This window comes from Ochlerotatus camptorhynchus, unplaced genomic scaffold (assembly GCF_037179485.1).
Source record: "Ochlerotatus camptorhynchus isolate MF236.1 unplaced genomic scaffold, CSIRO-AGI_Acam_v1.1 ptg000432l, whole genome shotgun sequence".
NCBI classification, from domain to species: Eukaryota; Metazoa; Arthropoda; class Insecta; order Diptera; family Culicidae; genus Ochlerotatus; species Ochlerotatus camptorhynchus.
This window is the reverse complement of record NW_027040918.1, coordinates 6,118,816-6,141,965: the sequence shown is the minus strand read 5'-3', so window position 1 is coordinate 6,141,965 and position 23,150 is coordinate 6,118,816. Positions and strand designations below refer to the sequence as shown.

The following is a 23,150-nucleotide window of genomic DNA, read 5'->3' as shown; positions in this document are numbered from 1 at the left end:
TACGTGGTCCCTATTCACACTTTGACGGGGTGAATAGAAACAATGGCGCAGAACTAAATCAAAAACAAATTCGCTAAAAGAGTATTTGGATAGAACGGGAAAGAAAATTTTAACCTTCAAGAGAAACCTGCCAGGACCAGATTTTGTATATTCTTTTTTGCAAAGGCATAAGAAGGAGTTGTCATACAGGATGTACCAGAATATTAAGAGGAATCGGTCGGCTGTATCTCACAAAATCATCAACGACTTCTTCAACGGGTTATGTAAGGAACTCCTAGATGTACCACCTTCTAATGCTGTAAACTATGATGAAACGAACTTGTGTGATGACCCGGGAAAAAGGGAGGTTATAACATGGCTGCAAATATCCGGAACGGGTAATGAACAGTACAAAAGCGTCTGTATCGGTGATGTTTAGTGCTGCAGGAGATGGTACCATATCACCCCTATTCTGTATTTCGTTTCGAACGAAATTCTCATACAAAAAAATATTTTTTTGTATGAGAATTTCGTTCGAAACGAAATACAGAATAGGGGTGATTACCATAGAGGTAACTCTAAGACCAGAAAGTCCCGAAGAAACGTGCTCAACTTTTTGGCTCAGCTCTGGTACTATCTTCGGTCCCAAGCTAATCGTTGCATCCCTCGAAACATAAGAAAATCCACGACCCTTCATTTTATCTGTCAAACTTTCATAGAGAATCAAAACAAACATAGTGTAGTACTAGAATTCAAACTAGAATGGGAAACGTTAATCGTTTGCTTGGGGCCAATAGGCTAGTCAAGTAGTGAGCCAATTTCAAATCGATAGTTTCGTATTGATTGTTGATACTACTGTCTGTATATGCCCAAGTGGTTTAGTGCTAGCATTATCGATTTCATCAGTGTTGGCAATAAAACTGCTGCGTTCAGTTCCAATCTTGGCAGGGACACTTGTTCCACCCTGGTTTTGGCTGCCAAAAGATTCACAATAAGGTCCCCAGCTTCATTCCTTCCTCTTGCATACACCACCGCTGCGTACACCAGTTCCGACTATAGATACTATAGATTCCATAGATAAGCGGAGGCACAAAAAGTTGTTTTGGCAACCATGAAAAATAAATGATCTTACTGGCATCCGTGAAAAAAGTTCATGCCATCATAGAGCTCTTCGTTGTGGTGTTTTGTTTTGTTTCGTGCGCAAAATTTCAAAATGAAGTGCAAAGCAAATCTTTGCAACAATGAACCGAGGAATGGGTTACTTTATCTTTTGTTCTTCCGTTGACCACGAAATAAATCGGAATGTAGAGTGTGGAAAGCGTTTTGTGCTCATTATATTACAATACTTCTCCCTCAAACAACACCATGATGACGTCATGCTCGTTTGGCTACACTAACTGACAGTTCGTTTGGCTACATTATACTTTGCCTCCGCTTATCTATGGAATCTATAGTATCTATTGGCAAATCAAATTTGGCACTCGTGGAGAATAGAAGAACTATGAAAGTGATGATGGTTTCAAAATTTTCCACGGCGAGGTATACGAATTCAATCTTAAAATGCTGCTTTATTTAATTCTGGTTGCTGCAACAGTGGTAGAAAAGCTAAAATCTATGTAAACACCTAAAAATCTGAAAAGATATTATTTTTTCTATATTATATGTCTTTTGAGTAGTCCTACTAACGTAGCATTAACCAGATTAAAAGAAGATGCTTCATTTGCAAAATAAAAGCATTTTAAGATTGCACTCGTATACCTCACCGTGTAAAATTTGGAAACCATCATCACACTCATAGTTCATCTATTCTCCACGAGTGCCAACTTTGATTTGCCAATAGTTCCGACGCATCCGAAAACCCATGTAACTCGATCTTTCCATTGTAGTTGGGTGCAAATCGAGGAATGCGTATCTGCTCCACCTGGTGTAGTGTTTCCTTGATCTCAATCCACGCTGGTTCGACTGTTGGAGGTAACCGATCGTCCCACGAGAGATCGCATAGCCATAGCTGCTGGAATAAAATCTTGATCTTGACGGTCACGGGTGGCAACCATCCAAAAGGATCGAACAACTTGCAGGAATCCGAAAGTAATTGTCGCTTGGTGTTCACGCTGTTCAAAATGAGGCTAACCTTGAACGAGAATGAGTCCTCAATGGGTAGCCACTGAATGCCGAGTGCCTTGACTACGTTTGGTTGCTCTGTTAGCTTCACATCGACCGGTGCTTGATCGTCCTCCGACGCTTCCTGTAGTAGTTCCGAGCATTTCGTGGTCCATTTCCGCAGGTGGAAACCAGCGGACTCCAATATCACCCCAACCTGCTCCTTCAGTTTCCTTGCTAGCTGAACGCTCTGCTCACCTGAAAAGAAAATCATCGACGTAGGTGTCGATTTCAATCCTCTGAGCGGCTTCTGGGTACACTTGATTGGACTCGCGGGCTGCCTGCTTCATGGCTTCGATTGCTAAGTACGGAGCGCACTTGGTTCCGTAAGTCACGGTGCACAATCGATAGTGTTTGATTGCTTGATCCTCAGCTTCACGAAACACGATCCTCAGGTAGTCACAATCCGCCGAGTGTACCATTACCTGGCGATACATCTTCTCTACGCTTACTGAAAACGCCACCGGGTGGGTTAGGAAACGTAGAAACACCGAGAAAAGATCCTGGTTGACGTTGGGTCCCGCCAGGAGTCTGTCATTGAGCGACACGCCGGTCGACGACGACGCACGAGGCGTCGAAGACCACCCTAAGTTTCTTAGTCGTGCTCTCGGTCTTGACAACGGCATGGTGTGGAAGGTAAAAACACTTGCTAGTCTCTACTTCCAGTTCACTTGCTGGTATTTTCTCCATGTGTCCCAATGCCAGGTATTGAGAAACTCCGAGTACAGCTTATGAAAATCCTTGTCCTGCCGAAAGCGTCTCTCCATTGATCGCAATCGACTGATGGCCGTAGTGAGAGACTCACCCAGCGCTTGCTTCGAATCGTTGAACGGTAATTGCTTGATAAAGCGTCAATTTTCGTCCCGTGTGAGAGTATACCTAAAGAGCTCAGTGACTGCTTGTTCAGAAGGGGTAAACTGTGGTGGCTTCGGAACCTCCTCCTGCTCCCAAAACATCCGCAAGATGCGGTTAACTTCTACCTCTGCATGAAGATTGATGATCGAAACGTTGGCTTGAATACTCGCCGGGTAGATGGCTTGATTCCCCGACACAATCGCCGTTGTCCTTGACTTACCCTGAAAGGCCTTGTGCAGCATGGACAGTGATGTTTCAGTGGAGACCTGGCCCTATGTGTTTCTATTCGCCCCATTTTACGGTAATCCAACACCCCACGAACGATTCACCGTCCAAGGATTTCGGATAACATTCGAATAAGCGAATCGCATCACCATCGTTTTCAAGAAACATCACTTCTTTGATTTGTATTTCTTTCCATTTCTTCACTATGCTAAATATACTTGTTTACTTTCTCTTTTCTCGTAAAAAAAGATATTCTAATAAATTCTGAACCATCATACTACTATTATACGTTAGCTTTTTAGACTTTTTGTTTTTCTTTATACAGTTTCGCGTGTATACTTCCTATGCGGAGTTTGTATTGTTACTGTTATTTTAGCAATTCGAGCAAGAATTCGCTGCACACATCATCGTCGACCACATTTGCCCCCGTTTAGACTTTCGAACGAATGGTGTTCTCTTCTATTGTTTTGTCGTTTGGTTTTTGGTAAATTGCTTTCTCCATTTCCCTTCTTGCTCACTGAAAAATGCGGCTCTCATTCGCGCTAATCACTGACTTCATCTACGACACAAAAGCTTTGGAATCCTCTCCTGGACACTATTTAAAAAAAAATTATTCGCTTCATCACAACAGAAAGAGTACTTGATATTTTTAAAAAAAAAAAGAATGGGCTACACGAAAAAAACCACTAATAAAAAACGAAAAAAAAAATCCTAAATAAACCAGCAGGTGGCGCGCAAATGAAGAACAGGAAATAAATTAATACTCTTGAATAGTTTGTTCCTTTCCCTCGCGACCCCCATCCCATCCATCGCTCCTGCTCCTCATTCTCTTCATTGCTACAGATACTTCTTCCCCAGGCTGGACTTGAGAAGCCGCGATTTGCTGGGATCGATTTTGCATTTCAACTGCTGGATGAGATCATAGATTTTCAACGAGGGTCCCACCTTCATGTTCAGCAGGGTGATGATGTCATCCTTGCTGAGCTGCAGGAGCCGCTTGCCGTCGATGCCATTCGCCACGAACGGTTCGCAGTGCAGCGTGCAATCGTTGGCCGTCAGAAACATGGCCACGTCCTTCACGTCCCAACTGTCCGGATTGATCTGACCGTTTCCGGGCTCGGGCGAACTACTCCCGTTGTCATTGATCAGCCTTGGAATGATTTTCTCCATCTCGATGTCGGTGATTTCCGACGGTGCCGACGAGGGATTTCCGGTAGCACTATTCGATTCGCCATCTTCGTCTTCCGTTTTGAGTTCACCCATGTCGTCATCGCCGACGCCGATGCTTTCGGTGGACTGGTCGAAGATTGGTCCCAGCATCGGATCGTGCGTCGGTTCGTGTTTAATCGACAGGAGCGATGAACTTGAACTTCCGCCGGTGGTGGTGCCACTGCCACTGTGCGACGATTCCAACGAAACCGCCGTCGTGTTGGCGTATTGAATTTGGTCCAAGTTACTCTGCAGCTGGGCTATCGAGTAGGGGATGGTGGTCGGAGCGGTACTCAGAAGCTTTTGCTGTTCAAACTGTTCCTGCTCTTTCTTGACGGAGGCTGTGCGGGTCGTGGGAACGGGGTGCACTGAAAATGTAAATGCAATTTAAAAAAAACTTTCCTAACTTTACCTGACGCTCAGAAAACTTACTATCGCCACTTGGAGTCATCTCAAACTTCATCACTTTTTTCTTCCGTTTACCTTTCTTGGTGATTTTGGGGGAAACTTTCTGCGCCGGCGGAATCTTCGGCAGTACGCGGGGTCCTTCCAGCTTGTGGCCAACCAGCACGCACCAACCGATCGGGTAGATGTCCGGACTTTCGCTATCCAACCACTGATCGTACTCGTCGTCCCAGCCGTCAAAATGCACCTTCAGGAGACGGCCGACGACGCGGGAAATCGTCGCCACGCAGATCAGTCTTGGGTCCATCAGGTCGGCCGATTCCAGCTTCATTCCGATCTGGTGTTGTTGGGCGAAAGGAAAGTGGCAATGTTTAATTAAGTGAACATTTGTGGGGTTTTTTAATAAAATAAATTAGTTTCCTTAGCTCATCTTGAACTTGAAATGCTAGCGAGCTGTGTAACAAGGCTCTAGGTAGTGAGCAAGGGGTTTCTTCCATACTCCACTGTCTTATATCAATTGATAGTTGACGATGTGGTTCGTTTGAGAAACTGGCTCTTCAAACGATGGGCATGAGAAAATTCGTTTTCGCAGAATTGATTGAATGGTTGTATTAGTTCATCTTCAATCGAATGATATGAAAATTAACAGCACTGATTCTACGGATATGCTGATTCAAAGTGTTTTTATGTTATTTCATACGCGAAGTTTGCGATTTTCAGAGTTGGTTGGAAATGCTATCTATCATGAAGCTTTAGTGGGATAATATATCAGCTGGAGAATGGTCTTAGAAGAGGGTAGGTAGATAGTTCCGTTAGAGTACGGCAGTATGAAAATTGAATAGAAGTTGAAAATGAGCGAAGGGCCATTAATGCGACAGTACAAAGTCAAACGCACACTTCCTTGCCTGTAGATTTGAAGACATGCTTCAAATCTCCGCGTACATCGTACGGGTTAGGCAAAGAAGTGGGCGTTTGACTTTGTACTGTCGCATTAATGACCCTTCTCTTATTTTCAACTTCTATTCAATTTTCATACTGCCGTACTCTAACGGAACTATCTACCTACCCTCTTCTAAGACCATTCTCTAGCTAATAAATTATCATACTAAAACTTCATGTTAGATAGCATTTCCAACCAACTATATTCTGATGATATTTTTTAGAGAATTCAGAGAAGCGTTCCAAGTGAATTTCTAGAATAATTCCATAAGAGTTTCGAGAGGAAGAAGGTATGCGAATGCTGAGGAGAACTGAAAGAGAATTTTCATGAGAAATCTCCGTTGAATTGGGAATAAACTATTTTGAGGTCCAAAATGTTCGAGAAGTTAATGAAACTGCCTTGAAGTTCTTTTGTAGTTTGAGAAACTAGCCTAATGATCACAATGCTTCTCAACAAATTTTTAAAACTATCTCGGACTTTCTAAAGTTTCCGCGATCTTCCTAACCATCATCTCTAAAGTTTTAACAATTATCTGAAGTTCTCGAAACTTTTTAAAAATTTATGTAATTTCTCTAATGTTAACGCAGCTGCTCTGAGGTTCTCTGTTCTTTCCTGAAATTTCGAAACTTCTTTAAATTTTTTGCAGTTCTCATGAAACTTGCTGTACCTGTAGCGTTTCCTTAATCTCAATCATCCTGTGCACCAACTCTCAAAACATAAACAATTATCAAAATATTGCTTGCAATGGAATAGCTATCGAGTTGAATATGGCATTAAATCTGGTTTTGAAAGTTGGTGCACAGGTGAAAAGTGAGGTTACGGTACGCCACTGTGCTGTACTGCCCTGAATTTATTTGAACTGTTCTAAAAATGATTAAAAGTTTTTTGAGAATCTGGGAGCTTCTTCAAATTTCCCGCTAATTTTCTGTAACTATTATTATTATTATTTATCTTTATTAGGGAGGCTTTCAGCCTTGGGCTGGTTCGCCTCCAATTTCTGTAACTAATGGAAATGCACTCCCTCTGAAATTCCCCATAGTTCTGGAGTTTACTAAACTTCTTTCAGGGGCTCATAGCCTAGTCAGTAAAGGCACGGCATTACCAAGCCTGAGGCGACGGGTTCGATTCCGGTCGAGGGAATCTTTCGGGTTGCCTGGGCATAGAGTATCATTGTGCTTGCCACACAATATAAAAATTCATGCATCTGGGGCAACACCGGCGTAGTGGTTAACATCCATACCTCTCACGCCAAAGTCACGAGTTCAAATCTCACCCCCGAACAAGTCACGAACGACCCAAGAGTGTGTGACTATAATAAAAAAAAATCATGTATCGATAATTGGCATCGAAAGCTCTCAATTCATAACTGTGGAAAGTCATTTAGAACACTAAGTTGAGAGCACGCAATAAGCTGATATGCGATAAGAAATAAGCTTGAAATCCGAAGAAGAAGAAGAAATTTCTTCGAAATGCTTCCGCATTTTGCTAGTGTTCATGAAATTTCATGAAGTTCCCTTAAGTTTCATAGACTCCTATGTAGTCTGGAAATGTTTCTGAAGATGACCGGACATTAGCCATAATTTTGTTGTATTGGATTTTTTGAATCCAATTGCAATGCAGTACCCGTTATATGTATTTTGTCAACAAGCACGAAAATGTAGTTTTGCCAAAAACGAACGGTTTTATTTTGAAATTTCTATTATGATTCCGATGATTTTCGACCACCGAGAAGTAAAGAGGAATCATCTTCATGACTAAGGCTTTAATAATTTAAATTTTATCAAAAATTGTGACCATGGAGCGAAAATACATAAACTTCAAAATCCGTTTAATCGAACCCCGTCCGAAAATCGAACGGCTTTGTGGTTTTGTTGCCAAAATCGAACCATGGCAAGTCGAACGGGTACTGTTCTCAAAAATATAGAAGAAAAATGCAATGGAAATGCACAAATCATTGCTTGCTTTGAGTTGACTCCTTCTTTATACTTTAAGTTGTTCTTTAACGGATACATGCTTTTTAAAATTCTATCATAAATACTCATAAATCATGTTGCTCTTGGACAGGGTTGCTTCCACTCACTTGCTATAAAAAAAAAATGAATTTTGAAAACATTAGATGTTATAGGATGGCCGACATTACATCCATTTCCCCTAATTTGGGCCCATACATAAATTCAGCAATCGACTAAATTTTCAATAGCGACCAAAAATATCGGCGGCCATCTAGATAAAATTGATAGATAGCAGATTTTTAGCGATGGGCCCAATCTTAGATCCATTTCTCCTAGTAAAATTTGTACTTGTTAGAAACAAGAAGAGCTTTGAAAGGCAAGAGGTTGACACATAAAACCTGTAAATTTCGCTTTTAGAGTGTCACAATCAGCGATTTTATGATTCGTGAGCGTTCACTCAGATAGAGCGCTCGCGAATCGTAAAATCACTCATTGGGACTATTTGCAAGCAAATTTGACAGGTTTTATGTGTTCATGCTCTTCTTGTATCTAACATGTACAAAATATCATTATAGGGGAAATGTAAAGGGTGATACGGTCAAAATTAGGTCAATATCAACTTGACGTATTTCTTTCAATTTTGCATTTAAAAAACCTGAACACCCCTCATTTTGAAGGTGTGTGTGTGTAGAATGTTGCTCCTATTTTGATTTTGGAATTCACTCTTCAGTTGTCAAAATGCCGTCCAAGCAAGAAGAGCAGCGTATCAAAATTTTGCTCACGCATCGCGAAAATACGAGCTACTCGCACGCAAAGTTGGCAAAATCGCTAAAAGTTGCCAAATCAACCGTTACAAATGTAATTAAAGTGTTTGGGGAACGTTTGTCGACAGCCAGGAAGTCTGGATCGGGGGGAAATCGAAAACCGGAAGCCGCTGAGACGACAAAGAGAGTTGCCGGTAGTTTCAAGCGAAACCCTAACCTCTCTCTCCGAGATGCCGCAAATAAGCTGGGTGTATCGTCTACAACCGTGCATCGAGCCAAAAAACGAGCCGGACTATCGACTTACAAGAAGGTAATGACTCCAAATCGCGATGATAAACAAAATAAGACGGCCAAAGCGCGATCCCGGAGGCTGTACACGGCGATGCTGACGAAGTTTGACTGCGTGGTAATGGACGACGAAGCCTACGTCAAAGCCGACTACAAGCAGCTTCCGGGACAGGAGTTTTATACAGCAAAAGGAAGGGGAAAGGTAGCAGATGTTTTCAAGCACATGAAACTGTCAAAGTTCGCAAAGAAATATCTGGTTTGGCAAGCCATCTGTACCTGTGGCTTGAAAAGCAGCATTTTCATAGCTTCCGGGACTGTCAACCAAGAAATTTACGTGAAAGAGTGTTTGAATAAACGTCTGCTGCCTTTCCCGAAGAAACACGGTTGTTCCGTACTGTTTTGGCCGGATTTGGCATCTTGGCATTACGGTAAAAAGGCCATGGAGTGGTACGCCGCCAACAACGTGCAGGTGGTTCCCAAGGACAAGAACCCTCCCAACACGCCAGAGCTCCGCCCAATTGAGAAATACTGCGCTATTGTCAAGCGGAACCTAAAGAAGACCAAAAAAACTGCTAAGGGCGAGCAGCAGTTCAAGGCAAACTGGCTTTCTGCGGCGAAGAAGGTGGACAAGGTGGCTGTACAAAATCTGATGGCAGGGGTCAAGCGTAAGGCCCGGCAATGCGGATTTGGAAAAGCGGAAGCCTAACTGAATATTTTTCCTGAATTTTATACTAATTGAACTTGAAAAAGAAATTTAATTTGATTTTTTAAATAAACGATTTCACCGATTTACACGCGTTTTCCCTTGACCAAATTTTGACCGTATCAGCCTTTATGTAATGTCGGGCGCTAAATGCCCCTAATTTGGGTCCATAAATAAATTCAGCAATCGACTAAATTTTCAATAGCAACCAAAAATATCCATTAGTACCGTCCCAATGACGCGTTAATCTAGATACAATTTATAAATAGCAGATTTTTAGCGATGGGCCCAATCTTAGATCCATAGGCCAAAATTAGAGACATTTCCCCTAACATCTAATGATTTCAAAATTTCGAAAATCACTTTTTATTGCAAGTGAGTGGAAGCGCAAGTCTGCTCTTGGAGTTGATTCCTTCTTTGTATCTTGAACTGTTCTTTGACAAATAAAAGCATTTGAAAATTCCATCGGAAAATTCTCAAAAGTAACATCTTTCTTGGATTTCCCGCGTTACTTTTCAAATAGACCAATGTAACATATCCACCATTTTGAGAAAATCGAAGTTGAAGTTCGACGGATTATTATTTTAACTGTTTAGAAACAATACATTTTGCAATACTATTTTTAATGTAGTCAGTGAATAATAACGTTGAAAATTTAGTAGAAACGATAAAATCACAATTTTACTTAGAATTTCATGCTACAATATAGAAAAAAAAAACTCATTGGCCGTTTTGACTAGTCAAGTTGTACATCGGACTTGTTACATTGGAAGATTTTTCTCAATGACATAATCAATGAGTGTTACACTGGACGTTTTGTTCTACATGATACTAGATTCCCTTTCACATATTTCAGAGTAGAGACCCTAACTTTAGATTGACCCCGCCTTTAGAAGATGAGCACCAATCATGTTAGGCAGTCCACATGACCGACGCAATAATCATGTACCCATCATTTCAAATTGTACATCGGACAATGTTTGACCTATGGTTATCTTAATTAAATGAAAGTAAATTTGGGTGGGTGTTTTGTATCATATACAGTGATAGAAGAGTAATAGTTTGTATCGCTTAATTCGATTTGTTTACATTTGTTACTTAGGACCTTTTGAAAAGTGACGCGAGATTTGACTCCTTTATAGCATGAGCTGTTCTTTGGCAGATAAAATCCTGCCTGAAAATTCTCATAAGCAACATCTCTCTTGGAGTTGATTCCTTATTTACAGAATGAACTGTTATTTGAAATATCACTAGTTGTAAAATGTGAATTAACCAATGGGTATTCAACTTTGCACACCCTAATCTGTGGTGCAATTTTCAGCTGTGCCGAAAGCTGTGCGAAGCGCTGTACCGAACGTGCCGAAGTAGGCCGAAGTGTACCAATCAAGGTGTCAATATTTCATGAGTTTGGGTTTTCATTAAAAATTTCTGGCAAATATTAAGCTGCATTTTCATTAGAACGTGAGCGAAGTGGGCAGTGCAAAAGGAACTCGATGCCATCCAACCTATACGGTGTTGCAACAAATTCGACCCGTCCAAAAGAAACGGGTGCATAAACGAAGGTGTAACCTTATTGGTGGACGAAATTACTTCCAGCTGCCGGTTAAATGCTCCCACTCTAGAAACAACATCCTCGAACCAGGTCATCTGATCGACTCAAAATACGTTACCTCGAAGATAAGCCTCTCGTGTCGCTGATTGTCTTCCGCAATGTACTACTTGTGCTTCACAAAATTCATTATAAGTATTATAAAGGAATAAATGTTTTCAATTCGATGCCTAGACCAGGCATACCAAAAGTACCGCCTCATGACAGTAGTCCAACGACTGTCGCTTTCTTTTTCCTACGACAGCCTTGAGATTTGAGCTATAAGCGACAGCCCACAGTGAGGCTGTCATACTACATGCAACGTTGCCGTCTTGTGTAGCACATGACAACTCGTTCTTATCCATGTATTTTGTTCGTTCGGCTATGACAGCCTCGGATGGTCATTCGTAACGTTCCTCGTACATACAACAAGCAGTCCGTCAAACTGCCGATTCGTTGCTGCTGTCTTTGTAATTTTGTTCGTATGTCGTGACACTGCTACTACACTGTCAGTGTGACGCCAAGCTCGTTCGGTTGCTATCACGTTCGTGTTACCCATTGCAAAATTTTCATCCGATATTTTTTTAAAACGCACGGTCTTGAGCAGATCAAACATTCCGACATTCAGGAATATAAGCCTATCCGACACCAACCTGACTTCTACCAAACCCCAACCCGATGTTGGCCCGACATTGACCCTACATAAACACATAATTGACATTTGACCGACGTCGATAATAAATTGACCTTACATTGATCCGACATCGGGCCGACATGTCTGTTCGGGATCATTTTTCTAGGTTTCTTCCATACTCCACAGCCGTATATCAATTGTATATCATGTCTCGTGACAGACACTTGGGTAAGCTGAGGGATGTCGTCGGTTTGTGAAGGCTGTCATGACGACAGAAGCATTGAAAACCTGGTCATAAAGAAATGTATAAATACAGCCCATTCGGTTCACTACGTTCCAAGCACAATGATTTCAGCAAAGCGGTATATATGCGACTGTTCTAATACAGCTTTCATTCGTTCGTGCGTGCGCTCTTGCCAAAACACTTCGAATGCAGATCTGAACGTACGGTAGCAAGCGATAGTAAAGCACACAAAGAAACAGTCAACTCAGGTATAAACCAACTGTCGCGAGAAGGCTGTACTATTTGGAAGCCTGGCCTAGACATATCAAACATTCAGCAACACTTACAGAATTTAAAAGACACTGCATTTCACACGTTAAAACTGTCTTTTGAACAGTTATCCAGTGATTTTTTTTTATGAATTGACAAATTATGTATCATGACGAAGTTATCTCTAACGGATTATTTTATATGGATAGCTGTCATAACGACTTTTTTTTAATAATTATTGTAGCACTGCAAAAACTATTTCTGTTCGCCACGATGGTGATGATGGAATTTTAATATTTGATTTAATAGTAGATTATTTAAAAAAAAAAAAGTAGTCTACAAAGGTTTGAGCCTCGCGCGCGTATTACGGATATAGAGGACTGAATTTAACATTTGATAAAAAAATGAAATTTTGAAGCTTATTTGGAAGATACCTTGAGTTAGTAGTAAGTTTCTGGCAAATGTTGGGGGTTCGTGAGCATTCCTGACATTGCTGAAAATTATGATAGCATCAGATTGCGGGGTTGCTAGTGTAACAGGATGCTTTGTTGATTGTTCATTAACTCTTGATTACTTGTAACTACAAAATGGTGAGTTGACAACCTGGAAGGAGCGGAATACCTAGCCCTGGTCCTCACAAGTTCCTACTTCACGCCTCCTCGAGTCATATGATAACAAAAGACTACCAGCTGAAACATGGACACAGCTGGTTGGCGTAGCCTGGGCAATGTTGCCAGTCCGGCAATAGCAAAGTGAAGAGGTGCGACGCGAACACTGGCGCGGTAACCATAGTACGGTGATAGAGGAAATGCTTCACCAAACCTGAGCGTCTGCTCACCATGGATGTGCGGCTCAAAACGGCGTCTGTTCTCCATGTTAGGAGCGGCTGATCACCGTCCTAGTGCCAGCGTGGGACTCTAAACAGAGCTGTGCACGATGGTCCCCCGGCGAGACAGGGGGTTGGGGCAGGCCCAACAAGCCGCCCTGGAAAAAAAAAACAAAGTTGCAAATACCGAAGAAAGAAATACGGATCGGAACAATCGGCACAGACCTACGCGACGAAATAAGGACTACGATTGGAAACTCGGAACATGGAACTGCAAATCGCTCGGCTTCCCGGGTTGCGATAGGTTAATCTATGACGAACTTCAACCACGCAACTTCGAAGTCGTAGCACTGCAGGAACTTTGCTGGACGGGACAAAAGGTATGGAAAAGCGGGCATCGAGCGGCTACTTTCTACCAGAGCTGTGGCACCACCAACGAGCTGGGAACCGGCTTTGTAGTGCTGGGTAAGATGCGCCAACGCGTGATTGGTTGGCAGCCGATCAACGCGAGGATGTGCAAGTTGAGGATTAAGGGCCGTTTCTTCAACTACAGCATCATCAACGTGCACTGCCCACACGAAGGGAGACCCGACGACGAGAAAGAAGCGTTCTATGCGCAGCTGGAGCAGGTGTACGACGGCTGTTCGCAACGGGACGTCAAAATCGTCATCGGCGACATGAACGCTCAGGTAGGACGGGAGGCAATGTATAGACCGGCAATCGGGCCAAACAGCCTGCATGCCGTATCGAACGACAACGGCCAACAATGCGTGAACTTTGCAGCCTCCCGGGGTATGGTAGTTCGAAGTACCTTTTTTCCCCGCAAGGATATCCACAAAGCCACCTGGAGATCACCTGACCAACACACAGAAAACCAAATCGATCACGTTCTAATCGACGGGAAATTCTTCTCCGACATTATCAACGTCCGCACGTACCGCAGTGCGAACATAGATTCGGACCACTACCTAGTTGCAGTATGCATGCGCTCAAAACTCTCGACGGTGCATAACACACGTCGAAGTCGAACGCCACGACCCAACATTGAGCAACTACGGGACACCGGAGTTCCCCAGGACTACGCGCAGCAGCTGGAAGTTGCACTACCCACGGAAGAGCAGCTTGGCGCAGCTTCTCTTGAAGATGGCTGGAGGGACATCCGTTCAGCCATAGGTAGTACTGCTGTAGCGGCACTAGGTACTGCAATCCCGGACCGAAGAAATGACTGGTTTGACGGCGAATGCAAACTGTTAGTAGAGGAGAAGAATGCAGCACGGGCGAGAATGCTGCAACACCGCACGAGATTGAATGTGGAGCGATACAGACAAGCGCGGAACAGACAAAACTCGGTTTTCCGAAGGAAGAAGCGTCAGCAGAAAGATCGAGATCGCGAGGCGATGGAAAATCTGTACCGCGTAAACGACACACGGAAGTTCTACGAGAAGCTAAATAGTTCGCGCAAAGGCTACGTGCCGCAAGCCGATATGTGCAAGGACTTGGACGGTAACCTTCTCACGAACGAGTGTGAGGTGATTGAGAGATGGAAGCAGTACTATGACGAGCACCTCAACGGTGAAGCAGCAGAAAACGAAGGTGGCACGGCAACAGACCTTGGAGCACGCGCAGAAGACGACAGGCTACCGGCCCCTGATCTTCAAGAAGTTGAGGAGGAGATCGGTCGGCTGAAGAACAACAAAGCAACTGGTGTAGATCAACTACCAAGTGAGCTATTGAAATACGGTGGTGAAGCACTGGCTAGAGCGCTGCACTGGGTAATTGCCAAGATTTGGGAGGAGGAGATATTACCGGAGGAGTGGATGGAAGGTGTCGTATGCCCAATCTACAAAAAGGGCGACAAGTTGGATTGCTGCAACTACCGCGCGATCACACTGCTGAGCGCCGCCTACAAGGTACTCTCCCAAATTCTATGCCGCCGTCTGTCACCATATGCAAGAGAGTTCGTGGGGCAATACCAGGCGGGATTCATGGGTGCCCGCGCTACCACGGACCAAATTTTCGCGATTCGGCAGGTTCTGCAGAAATGCCGCGAATACAACGTGCCCACACATCATTTGTTCATCGATTTCAAATCCGCATACGACACAATCGATCGAGATCAGCTATGGCAGATTATGCACGAGTACGGATTTCCGGATAAACTGACGCGATTGGTCAAGGCGACGATGGATCGAGTGACGTGCGTTGTTCGAGTATCGGGGACACTCTCGAGTCCCTTTGAATCTCGAAGGGGGTTACGGCAGGGTGATGGACTTTCGTGTCTGCTGTTCAACATCGCGTTAGAAGGTGTGATCAGAAGAGCTGGGATAGACACGAGTGGCACGATATTCAGGAAGTCATTCAGCTCCTTGGTTTCGCCGATGACATTGACATTATGGCACGGAACTTTGAGATGATGGCGGAAACGTACATCAGACTGAAGGCTGAAGCTAGACGGATTGGACTTGCCATCAACGCATCAAAGACAAAATATATGAAAGCAAGAGGTTCAAGGGAAGACAATGTTAGCCTCCCACCCCGAGTTCAGATTGACGGTGACGAAATCGAGGTGGTCGATGAGTTCGTGTATTTGGGCTCACTGGTGACCGCCGAAAATGATACCAGCAGAGAAATTCAAAGACGCATTATGGCAGGGAATCGTGCCTACTTTGGACTCCGGAGGACGCTCCGGTCGAATAAAATTCGCCGCCGCACGAAGTTGACTGTCTACAAGACGCTGATTAGACCGGTGGTCCTTTACGGCCACGAGACCTGGACTATGCTCGTGGAGGACCAACGCGCCCTTGGTGTTTTCGAACGGAAGGTGTTGCGTACCATCTACGGTGGAGTGCAGATGGATGACGGAACGTGGAGGAGGCGAATGAACCACGAATTGCACCAGCTGCTGGGAGAACCATCCATCGTCCACATTGCAAAAATTGGGCGACTACGGTGGGCTGGGCACGTCGTAAGAATGCCGCACGACGACCCAGTGAAAATGGTTCTAGAAAGCGACCCAACAGGAACAAGAAGAAGAGGCGCGCAGCGGGCAAGGTGGATCGACCAAGTAGAAGGTGACCTGCGGACCCTTCGCAGACTACGAGGCTGGCGAACTGTGGCCATGGATCGAGTAGAGTGGAGACGACTTCTTCGGACAGCAGAGGACAACAAGGCCTTAGCCTGATTGGTAAGGTTAATACTTGTAATACTTATGAATATTTTAGGTGGACAAAAAGGCGAACTAAGGGGTGGACGCCTGAGCTTTTCCACATTTATATCGCTGTGAAGCAACTGTAAACTCTAGAGGGAATTTATATCTGTAACTGAAACCAGTTCGATTTTGTTTGCTAACCTGGTTAAAATGTCATATTTAATTATCTTAAACATAAATCGTCCAGCTCAAACCTTTGTAGGGGTAAGAGGTGCGACCAACCGGTGAACACTCGTGTTTATTTCGGTTACCGTGTGGACGTAATTTGTGATGAGCCCCGGTCCCTTTCAAATTGTATCATTATTTATGTACGGTCCATATATTTGAAACGACGTTTCACATACATCTAGTGATGGCCGATTTTCATTCGAATAATCGATTAATCGATTAACGAACCGAAAAGTAAAATATTTGTAATCGGTTATATCATGCCGATATAAGCATTAACTTCTCCAGAGGATCATCATCGATCGTTTCAAACATGTGCTGCACTCTCATTGGTGGAAAAATGTCAGCACAGCGAACAAAAAAAATCGATTAGTTGTTAATCGAGTAATTAAAAAATGGGACACCTCTGATTTTGGTGTTTGTTTTGATCAAAATGAGCGCAAAATTTCATTTCTACCGAGGGGGCAGCAATACCACAAAATTACATTGAATACGGGGGGTATTCATTGGATGAAAGGGACCGTGAAAGAGGACACTCAAATAGAAAGTTTTTCTTCCGACAGTTTCATCTTAGTATTTATCTTTGGTGGGACCATCATCATCATCATCACCAATGAAAACCAATGGCCAATGTACTACCGATGAAAACCATCAAATATCCCTCCACTCCAGATCAGTCATACTTCGGAAATGGTTTGAGATCCAGATAAGCTTCGGATTTGCAGTTCTACAGCAGGCAGAACCCTGTAGTTGTTGTTGCTCATCTGCATGGGCATGGGCTCTTGCCGAACAGCAAGTTACTTAGTGTCGTCATGCGGGAACCGTTGACCACACCGAAACCCCCTCTGGCGCGAATCAAATTTTAATATTGAGACTAGACTCTCCTGATGTTATTAAAACTGCCCAAAAGATTTTTGAATTTCCCTAAAGTTCTCTAGACTGTCCTGAATTTCTCAGTATTTTTTAATAAGAATCCGAAATTTTATTGAAATTAATTGAATTGCCTTGAAGTTTCCACAAATTTCCTTAAGTTTTATAAACTTTATAAACGCTCACGGAACTTTGCCTTAAATCACTCAATTTCTTTGTAATTATCAGGACATCCCTAAAGTTTTTCCTGCTACCTCCTGAACTGCCGGTAACCGCAAAACAGTCCCATATGTATTTTTTTTTATCAATTTTGAGTTAGCATCATTATTTAGTTTATCTTTCTGTTTTTTGAGCTGTGCTATTGCAAAAAGCGAAAAGTAACCGCAAGTCAGTCCCATTAAAAAAAATAAGATTTTATTATATAAACTATAAATAAACGTCACAGTTATGTTTTTAGGCTTGCTACTATTTGAATCAATACATATTCTGCCCATATCCACTATTGTAAAATTTTCTGATCTTTCCGAAAAAAATATTGCCGGTAATGGAGAACCACGAAATACATTTAAAAATGGCCAAAAACTACCAACATTTTAAAAATATTTACTTTTAAACCGCTACATCTCGAAAACGGTGCGATCAAGAAAAAATTACTTCAGTGCTTTTTTATTGTAAATTTGGTGTACTTTCGTTAAAAAGTAATTTGACCATGTTTTGGATATTTAAAAAAAAAACTTGAGTTTTTTTTTTAAATCATAACTTTTTTGTCCATCATTTCTCCATCTTGACCTATAGTGCAATAGAATACACTTCAGATCATCGTTGGCAAAGCTACTACGTTAAATTTTAGGTAGTCTACCTCTATGCTGCATCTATCGTGCATCTTGCCGCTCGTAACCAACAGCATAGAATGAATGAGCCTGTCCGCGCCAAGGCCAATGCGTTCAACGATGCTTATACTATATTGGATGTTAATGTTCCGCTAAATGTGCTTGCTAGAAGAATTTCTTGTCTTGTTTTAATAGATCAATAATTGTCAGATGAATCAAGGTAGTGGAACTAGGGGCAACGATAGCGCGTTTTTATATGTGATTCCGTGAATATTTATAGGAGTTTGTGAATCGAATTGTAAGTTTATAACCTTGTCTCCATGTATCATCATTGAAATTAAAATTAAACCCCATCAAAAAATGTTAATGATTTTTTTCAAAATGTCATGTCGAACCTGCTCTAAAAAATGCTACGGGGCAGAGGGCCACTCTTATGGGGCAAAAAGACCATATGTCTAAAATGAAGTGAAACTGATAAATGTTCATTTCCAAACAACAAATTACTATTCTTAGGTATAACAGCATCTGCTTTTATTGTTTATTCCACTAAAATATTGACTTAACGATATATTTTTTTATATCTAAAACATATAAACCATGTGCGTCAAAGATTCAAATGGAAACTATTTTTGATACTATTTTATACAGTTTGTTTTCCAAAATTTCACGAAAACAATGTATATTGGAAACATAAATGCCCAATTGTGTTAATTTCTGAACATTTTTGTACAATTTAATACATAAATGTAGGGGTGGCACTCTTGCCCCGTATAAAGTTTATTTTTAGGAACATAATTTTTGATTAATTAAACAAAATATTTAATAATTTATTGTTATTAATGTATCAAACAACCATCAAATGATTTTTTGCTTTTTTTTTTACGACTTCGATTCGGACATAACTTTTTAGAATGCTTCATAGCAATACCGTGCATAGGTTCATCGTGAGATAAATTTGAAATGATTTCATTTTCAAAATATATCGAGGGTGGCACTCTTGCCCGGGTGACCTTCTTGCCCCTAGTTCCCCTAATACTAAATTAATAAATAAACAATTGCACGATTTTTTCGCGCATCGTTTTCAAATATTTCCTTCCCACTCACCTTAAATTTCTGCCTCATCAGGTCCCGATAGAACAGATCTTCCGTCGCCGGTTTGCTATTGGTGTCCACCAGATACTGGTCCCACGTAAAAGTTGTCAAATCGTATCCCTTCGGAGGCGTGAGCGTAATCTGATTGCTGGAACAGAACCCGACCGGGAAAATGCACGGCGACTTCTCGTGATAGCAGAACCAGTCCGCTCCGCTGACGTCCGGATCGTACGAATCGATGCGGATCATAATGTAGCCGAACTTCAGCACCGACATCACTGTGGCCACGCAGATAGACGACAGGTTCAGCGGATCGATGGCTTCCAGTTTCATGCCTTCCTCGAAACCGGTCTGTTTTCCCTCCAGGTAGTATTCCTCAAAGTGGAAGTTGGTCTTGAACAGATCCATCGTGGCATCGTCCTCGTTCGGCTCGAGGATCTGATCGCGGGCGGCTAGAATCAAGGGAAAATGAAAATTATTTGTTTTGTAATTGAACAGCTTTCTAAAAAAAATCAAAGTTACCATTCATTCGATCCATGTACTCATCGGGTGCGGCAAGATTATGTCCAACGGTGGTGGCCCATCCGACGGGGTGGATCAATGGGGAATCTTCGTGACACCAGAATCCATTATCGTCCGGAGGACTGTCGTAGTACCGGACGTACAATCGCTTCCCCACAATCTTATTGATTGAGGCGACCTTGACCTGACTGATACGATTCTTGTCCACCACTTCCAGATTCAAACCCACACGGAAGCGTGACTTAAAACTGTCGCTGATTTTATTGTAGAACGTCGACGGGAGCGTCCTCGCGTTCGATAAACGCTTCACCAGGAATTCCTTCCAATCTTTGTACGGTTTGGCTATACTTTTCGGCGGAATCAGTGGCTTACCGCGCGTTGCACACCACCCGACCGGATGGACCTCAGACGAGCAAAGATTCACCCAGAAATCCTTGGACGAGTCCGTATCGAACCCTTCGTAGCGTAGGAGAGCTTTGTAGCCGCAGATTCGGAGCACGGTCGCCACCCAGAACGAGTGCGGCGTTCCGCTGATGAGCGATTGCTGGACGTCAATGTCGGTATTCTCGACCTCCACCTTCATTCCGATGACCACGTTGGGCCACATTTCGTAGCCCGGCGCATGCCGGAAGCACGTCACCGGCGCGGCGAAAAAGATCGGATCCGACAGCGATGAGGTCCAGTCGAACGAATTGATGAACTCCGACGGTTTCCTCCGGATGCTGATGATTCGTTCGTCCTGAATACAGGGCGAAGGCAATCTAGTTCCCCGCGGGAGCTGCGGGATCTCGTCCTGGGGAACTATTTCGTGGCTGATTGTTTTGTCGCTATGTACACCGTGGTTGCTGTTGTCGCTTCTGTGAGGGGGGGAGGGGAAGATGGGAAGATTAGATCTGTAGCCAGTCGATTGTTGGATGAGTTTTCTAGCCCAAGTCGACACAGGAACGGTAAACGGCGGAACGGGGGATTTCGATGTCAGGTTAGATTTTCAATAAAATTTCAACTATAGGAGTTGCGCGGACTTCTCTAGGGAGTCCAATAAGGAAAGCGGGTAGCGAGCTATTCTGAGAGGATAATTGGAAGTTCTAACACGGAAAGCTCTGTAGACTTTCAAGAGGTAGTTTAAAGGGCTGGGTTCGAATAGTTTTTAGAATTCCTAGACAAAGTAAGAGGAGTTTATAATTCATCCAACTCATTTTCACATGAGCTATTGCGAGTCAGGAGTTCAATGGAGGCTTTCTTATAGTGAAAGAGAAGTCTCGAGAACAGGACTGTAAGCATGACATCAGTCTTTAAGTTTTGCAGGGAAGTTCCCGTTTCTAAGAGTTTCAAGCATGTCAGTAAAAGTTTCTAGAACATCCTGAGAAGTCACTCAGCGTTCTAGAAAAGTTTTTAGGATATCCAGGGAAGTCTCGAAGATACGAATGCTTGTCAGGCATCCAAGAAAAGAGCAATTCCACGCCAAATGACGAATCGGAAATCTCGAACTTCTCCGGTTTCGATAAAACATTGCATAATCATTCATATTTTAACAAAATTCGGCCATTTTGGATCTTGCGATTTTTTTTTTAAAATGGCGTCTTTGTCATTTTTCATAAAGAGGCTGAATTTATGAAGAGACGACATGTCAAAATTTGAATAATAATCGATTAGGGGCCGTTCATTAACTACGTAGACAGTTTTTTGAGATTCTTGACCCTGCGTAGACAATTATGCATATTTTTTTTAAATTTGTAAGGGCCGTGGATAATTGTCAACCCCCCCCCCCCCCCAAACTGTCTACGTAGTTTATGAACAGTCCCTTATCTGTCAAAGTCATGGGCAGGGCTGAAAGCACCTAAAAGCGTTAGCAAAGCAACTTTGTGCATGCATCTCACAACACTCAACAAGAGTGTGTGGTTCTCCCATTTACTTCGCACACTCTTTTCCAACTAATCTGTGAGAAAGCGATCCACACTATGAGCGGTACACACCGTGCGGCGCACGAATTCTTTGCAGACTTTGCTGACCACGACTGCATGCATAGGAGATGAAGAAGAGCACAACGAAGATTTGGTAAACGATAAGCTGAATTGATGTCCTAAATATCATATAACGCGAAGGAGCTTGGGATTGAACCCACGGTCTTCTGCTCAGTAAGCAAAAACGTTTGCCACTAGGCAGACGAGCTCTTTTTTCAATCATCGAGTTGCTCTTATACCATGTAGTCAAGTTAACATAAAACGATTAACAAATCTTGAATGTGAATGGGCTTGAGATTAGACTCATGATGTTCTGCTCAGTAAGCAAAAACGGTTGCTCTAAGGCCACCGAGCCCCTCATATCACATTATACCGTTACTCAAGTTGGTGCCGACGACAACGAGAAGTTTTACAAAATACATGATAAACAAGCGATCTTACCATACATTTTTAATATGAAAGGACCTGGGACCGCATTTCAGCAAACTATTTTGCCGGACAGCGATTTCAGAATATGGTGTGTATAACACGATAATTCTATAACTCGATGGTCTTTTCAATGTCGAGTTGTAGATAGTTCAATGTACTTTATATCCGCGGTCCCTCGGATACAAGGTTTACCTCGTCTAATTTAACATTGCAATGCAAAATTAGACGAGTAAAGGGTGTCCCACATCAAATTGCATCACGGAAAAAAAAACATTGGGTATTTTCTCTTGAAAATTTGGGTAGAAGTAGTTTTGAGTGTATTGTTTACACTGTATTTTTATTGCTGTCAGTTTTTCGAAAGTTGGAAAAAATGGTGTCACCCGAAAAGCAACGTTGCGAATTGATTTTGCGCAAGCACCTGGAAAATCCCCAACTCTCTCATCGGGACATCGGAAAACAACTCGGAATCGTGCAGTCAACGGTGAGTCGTGTGATTAAACGTTGCTACGAAACTCTGAGCATCGAACGGAAGGAGAGATGCGGTCAGAATGGATGTTCTATTAGTGATCAGGATCACACGCGTGTCGAGAAAGCGTTTAAGCGGAATCCCAATGCTTCGGTCAGGGATGTGACCAAAAAGTTGAATCTGTCCAAATCTTTCGTTCAGAGATCCAAGGTCCGCGAGGGACTGCATACGTACAAAGTGCAGAAGGCTCCAATCGTGACGAACGGCAAAATGCGGTGGGAAAGTCACGGGCCCGGAAACTGTACACCCAGATGCCGACGAAGCCTCATTACGTCAAGGCGGACTTCCGTTTGCCAAGAAATACATGATTTGGAAAGCGATCTGCTCATGTGGAAAATGGATGCACCGTTCGTGACTACCGGGATTGTAAACGGGGAGATCTACCTCAACGAGTGTCTACAGAAGCTCTGCTCGTAAAAATCGTTGAAACGCCCAGACATGAACCGTATTGGGTCATGCAAGCTGTAGTTCGCAGCAGATGCAGGAAACTCCTCGCCCGAAGAACTCGTTCGGGTGCGTAGAT

At 42.9% G+C, this 23,150-nt stretch overlaps 1 protein-coding gene across 1 annotated transcript in view; it reads right to left on the bottom strand.

The window, feature by feature from the left end:
* Window positions 1–3,372: 3,372 nt before the first annotated feature.
* The window catches only part of Sfmbt (Scm-related gene containing four mbt domains), a 37,350-nt gene continuing 17,572 nt past the window's right edge, over window positions 3,373–23,150 (bottom strand). The window contains exons 5-8 of the mRNA XM_065234202.1: window positions 19,712–20,568; window positions 19,202–19,641; window positions 4,861–5,170; window positions 3,373–4,796 (exon numbers count right to left, since the gene is read on the bottom strand). Coding sequence (XP_065090274.1) covers window positions 4,057–4,796; window positions 4,861–5,170; window positions 19,202–19,641; window positions 19,712–20,568 — 2,347 coding nt within the window. The 3' untranslated portion in view covers window positions 3,373–4,056. The remainder of the gene's footprint in view (window positions 4,797–4,860; window positions 5,171–19,201; window positions 19,642–19,711; window positions 20,569–23,150) is intronic.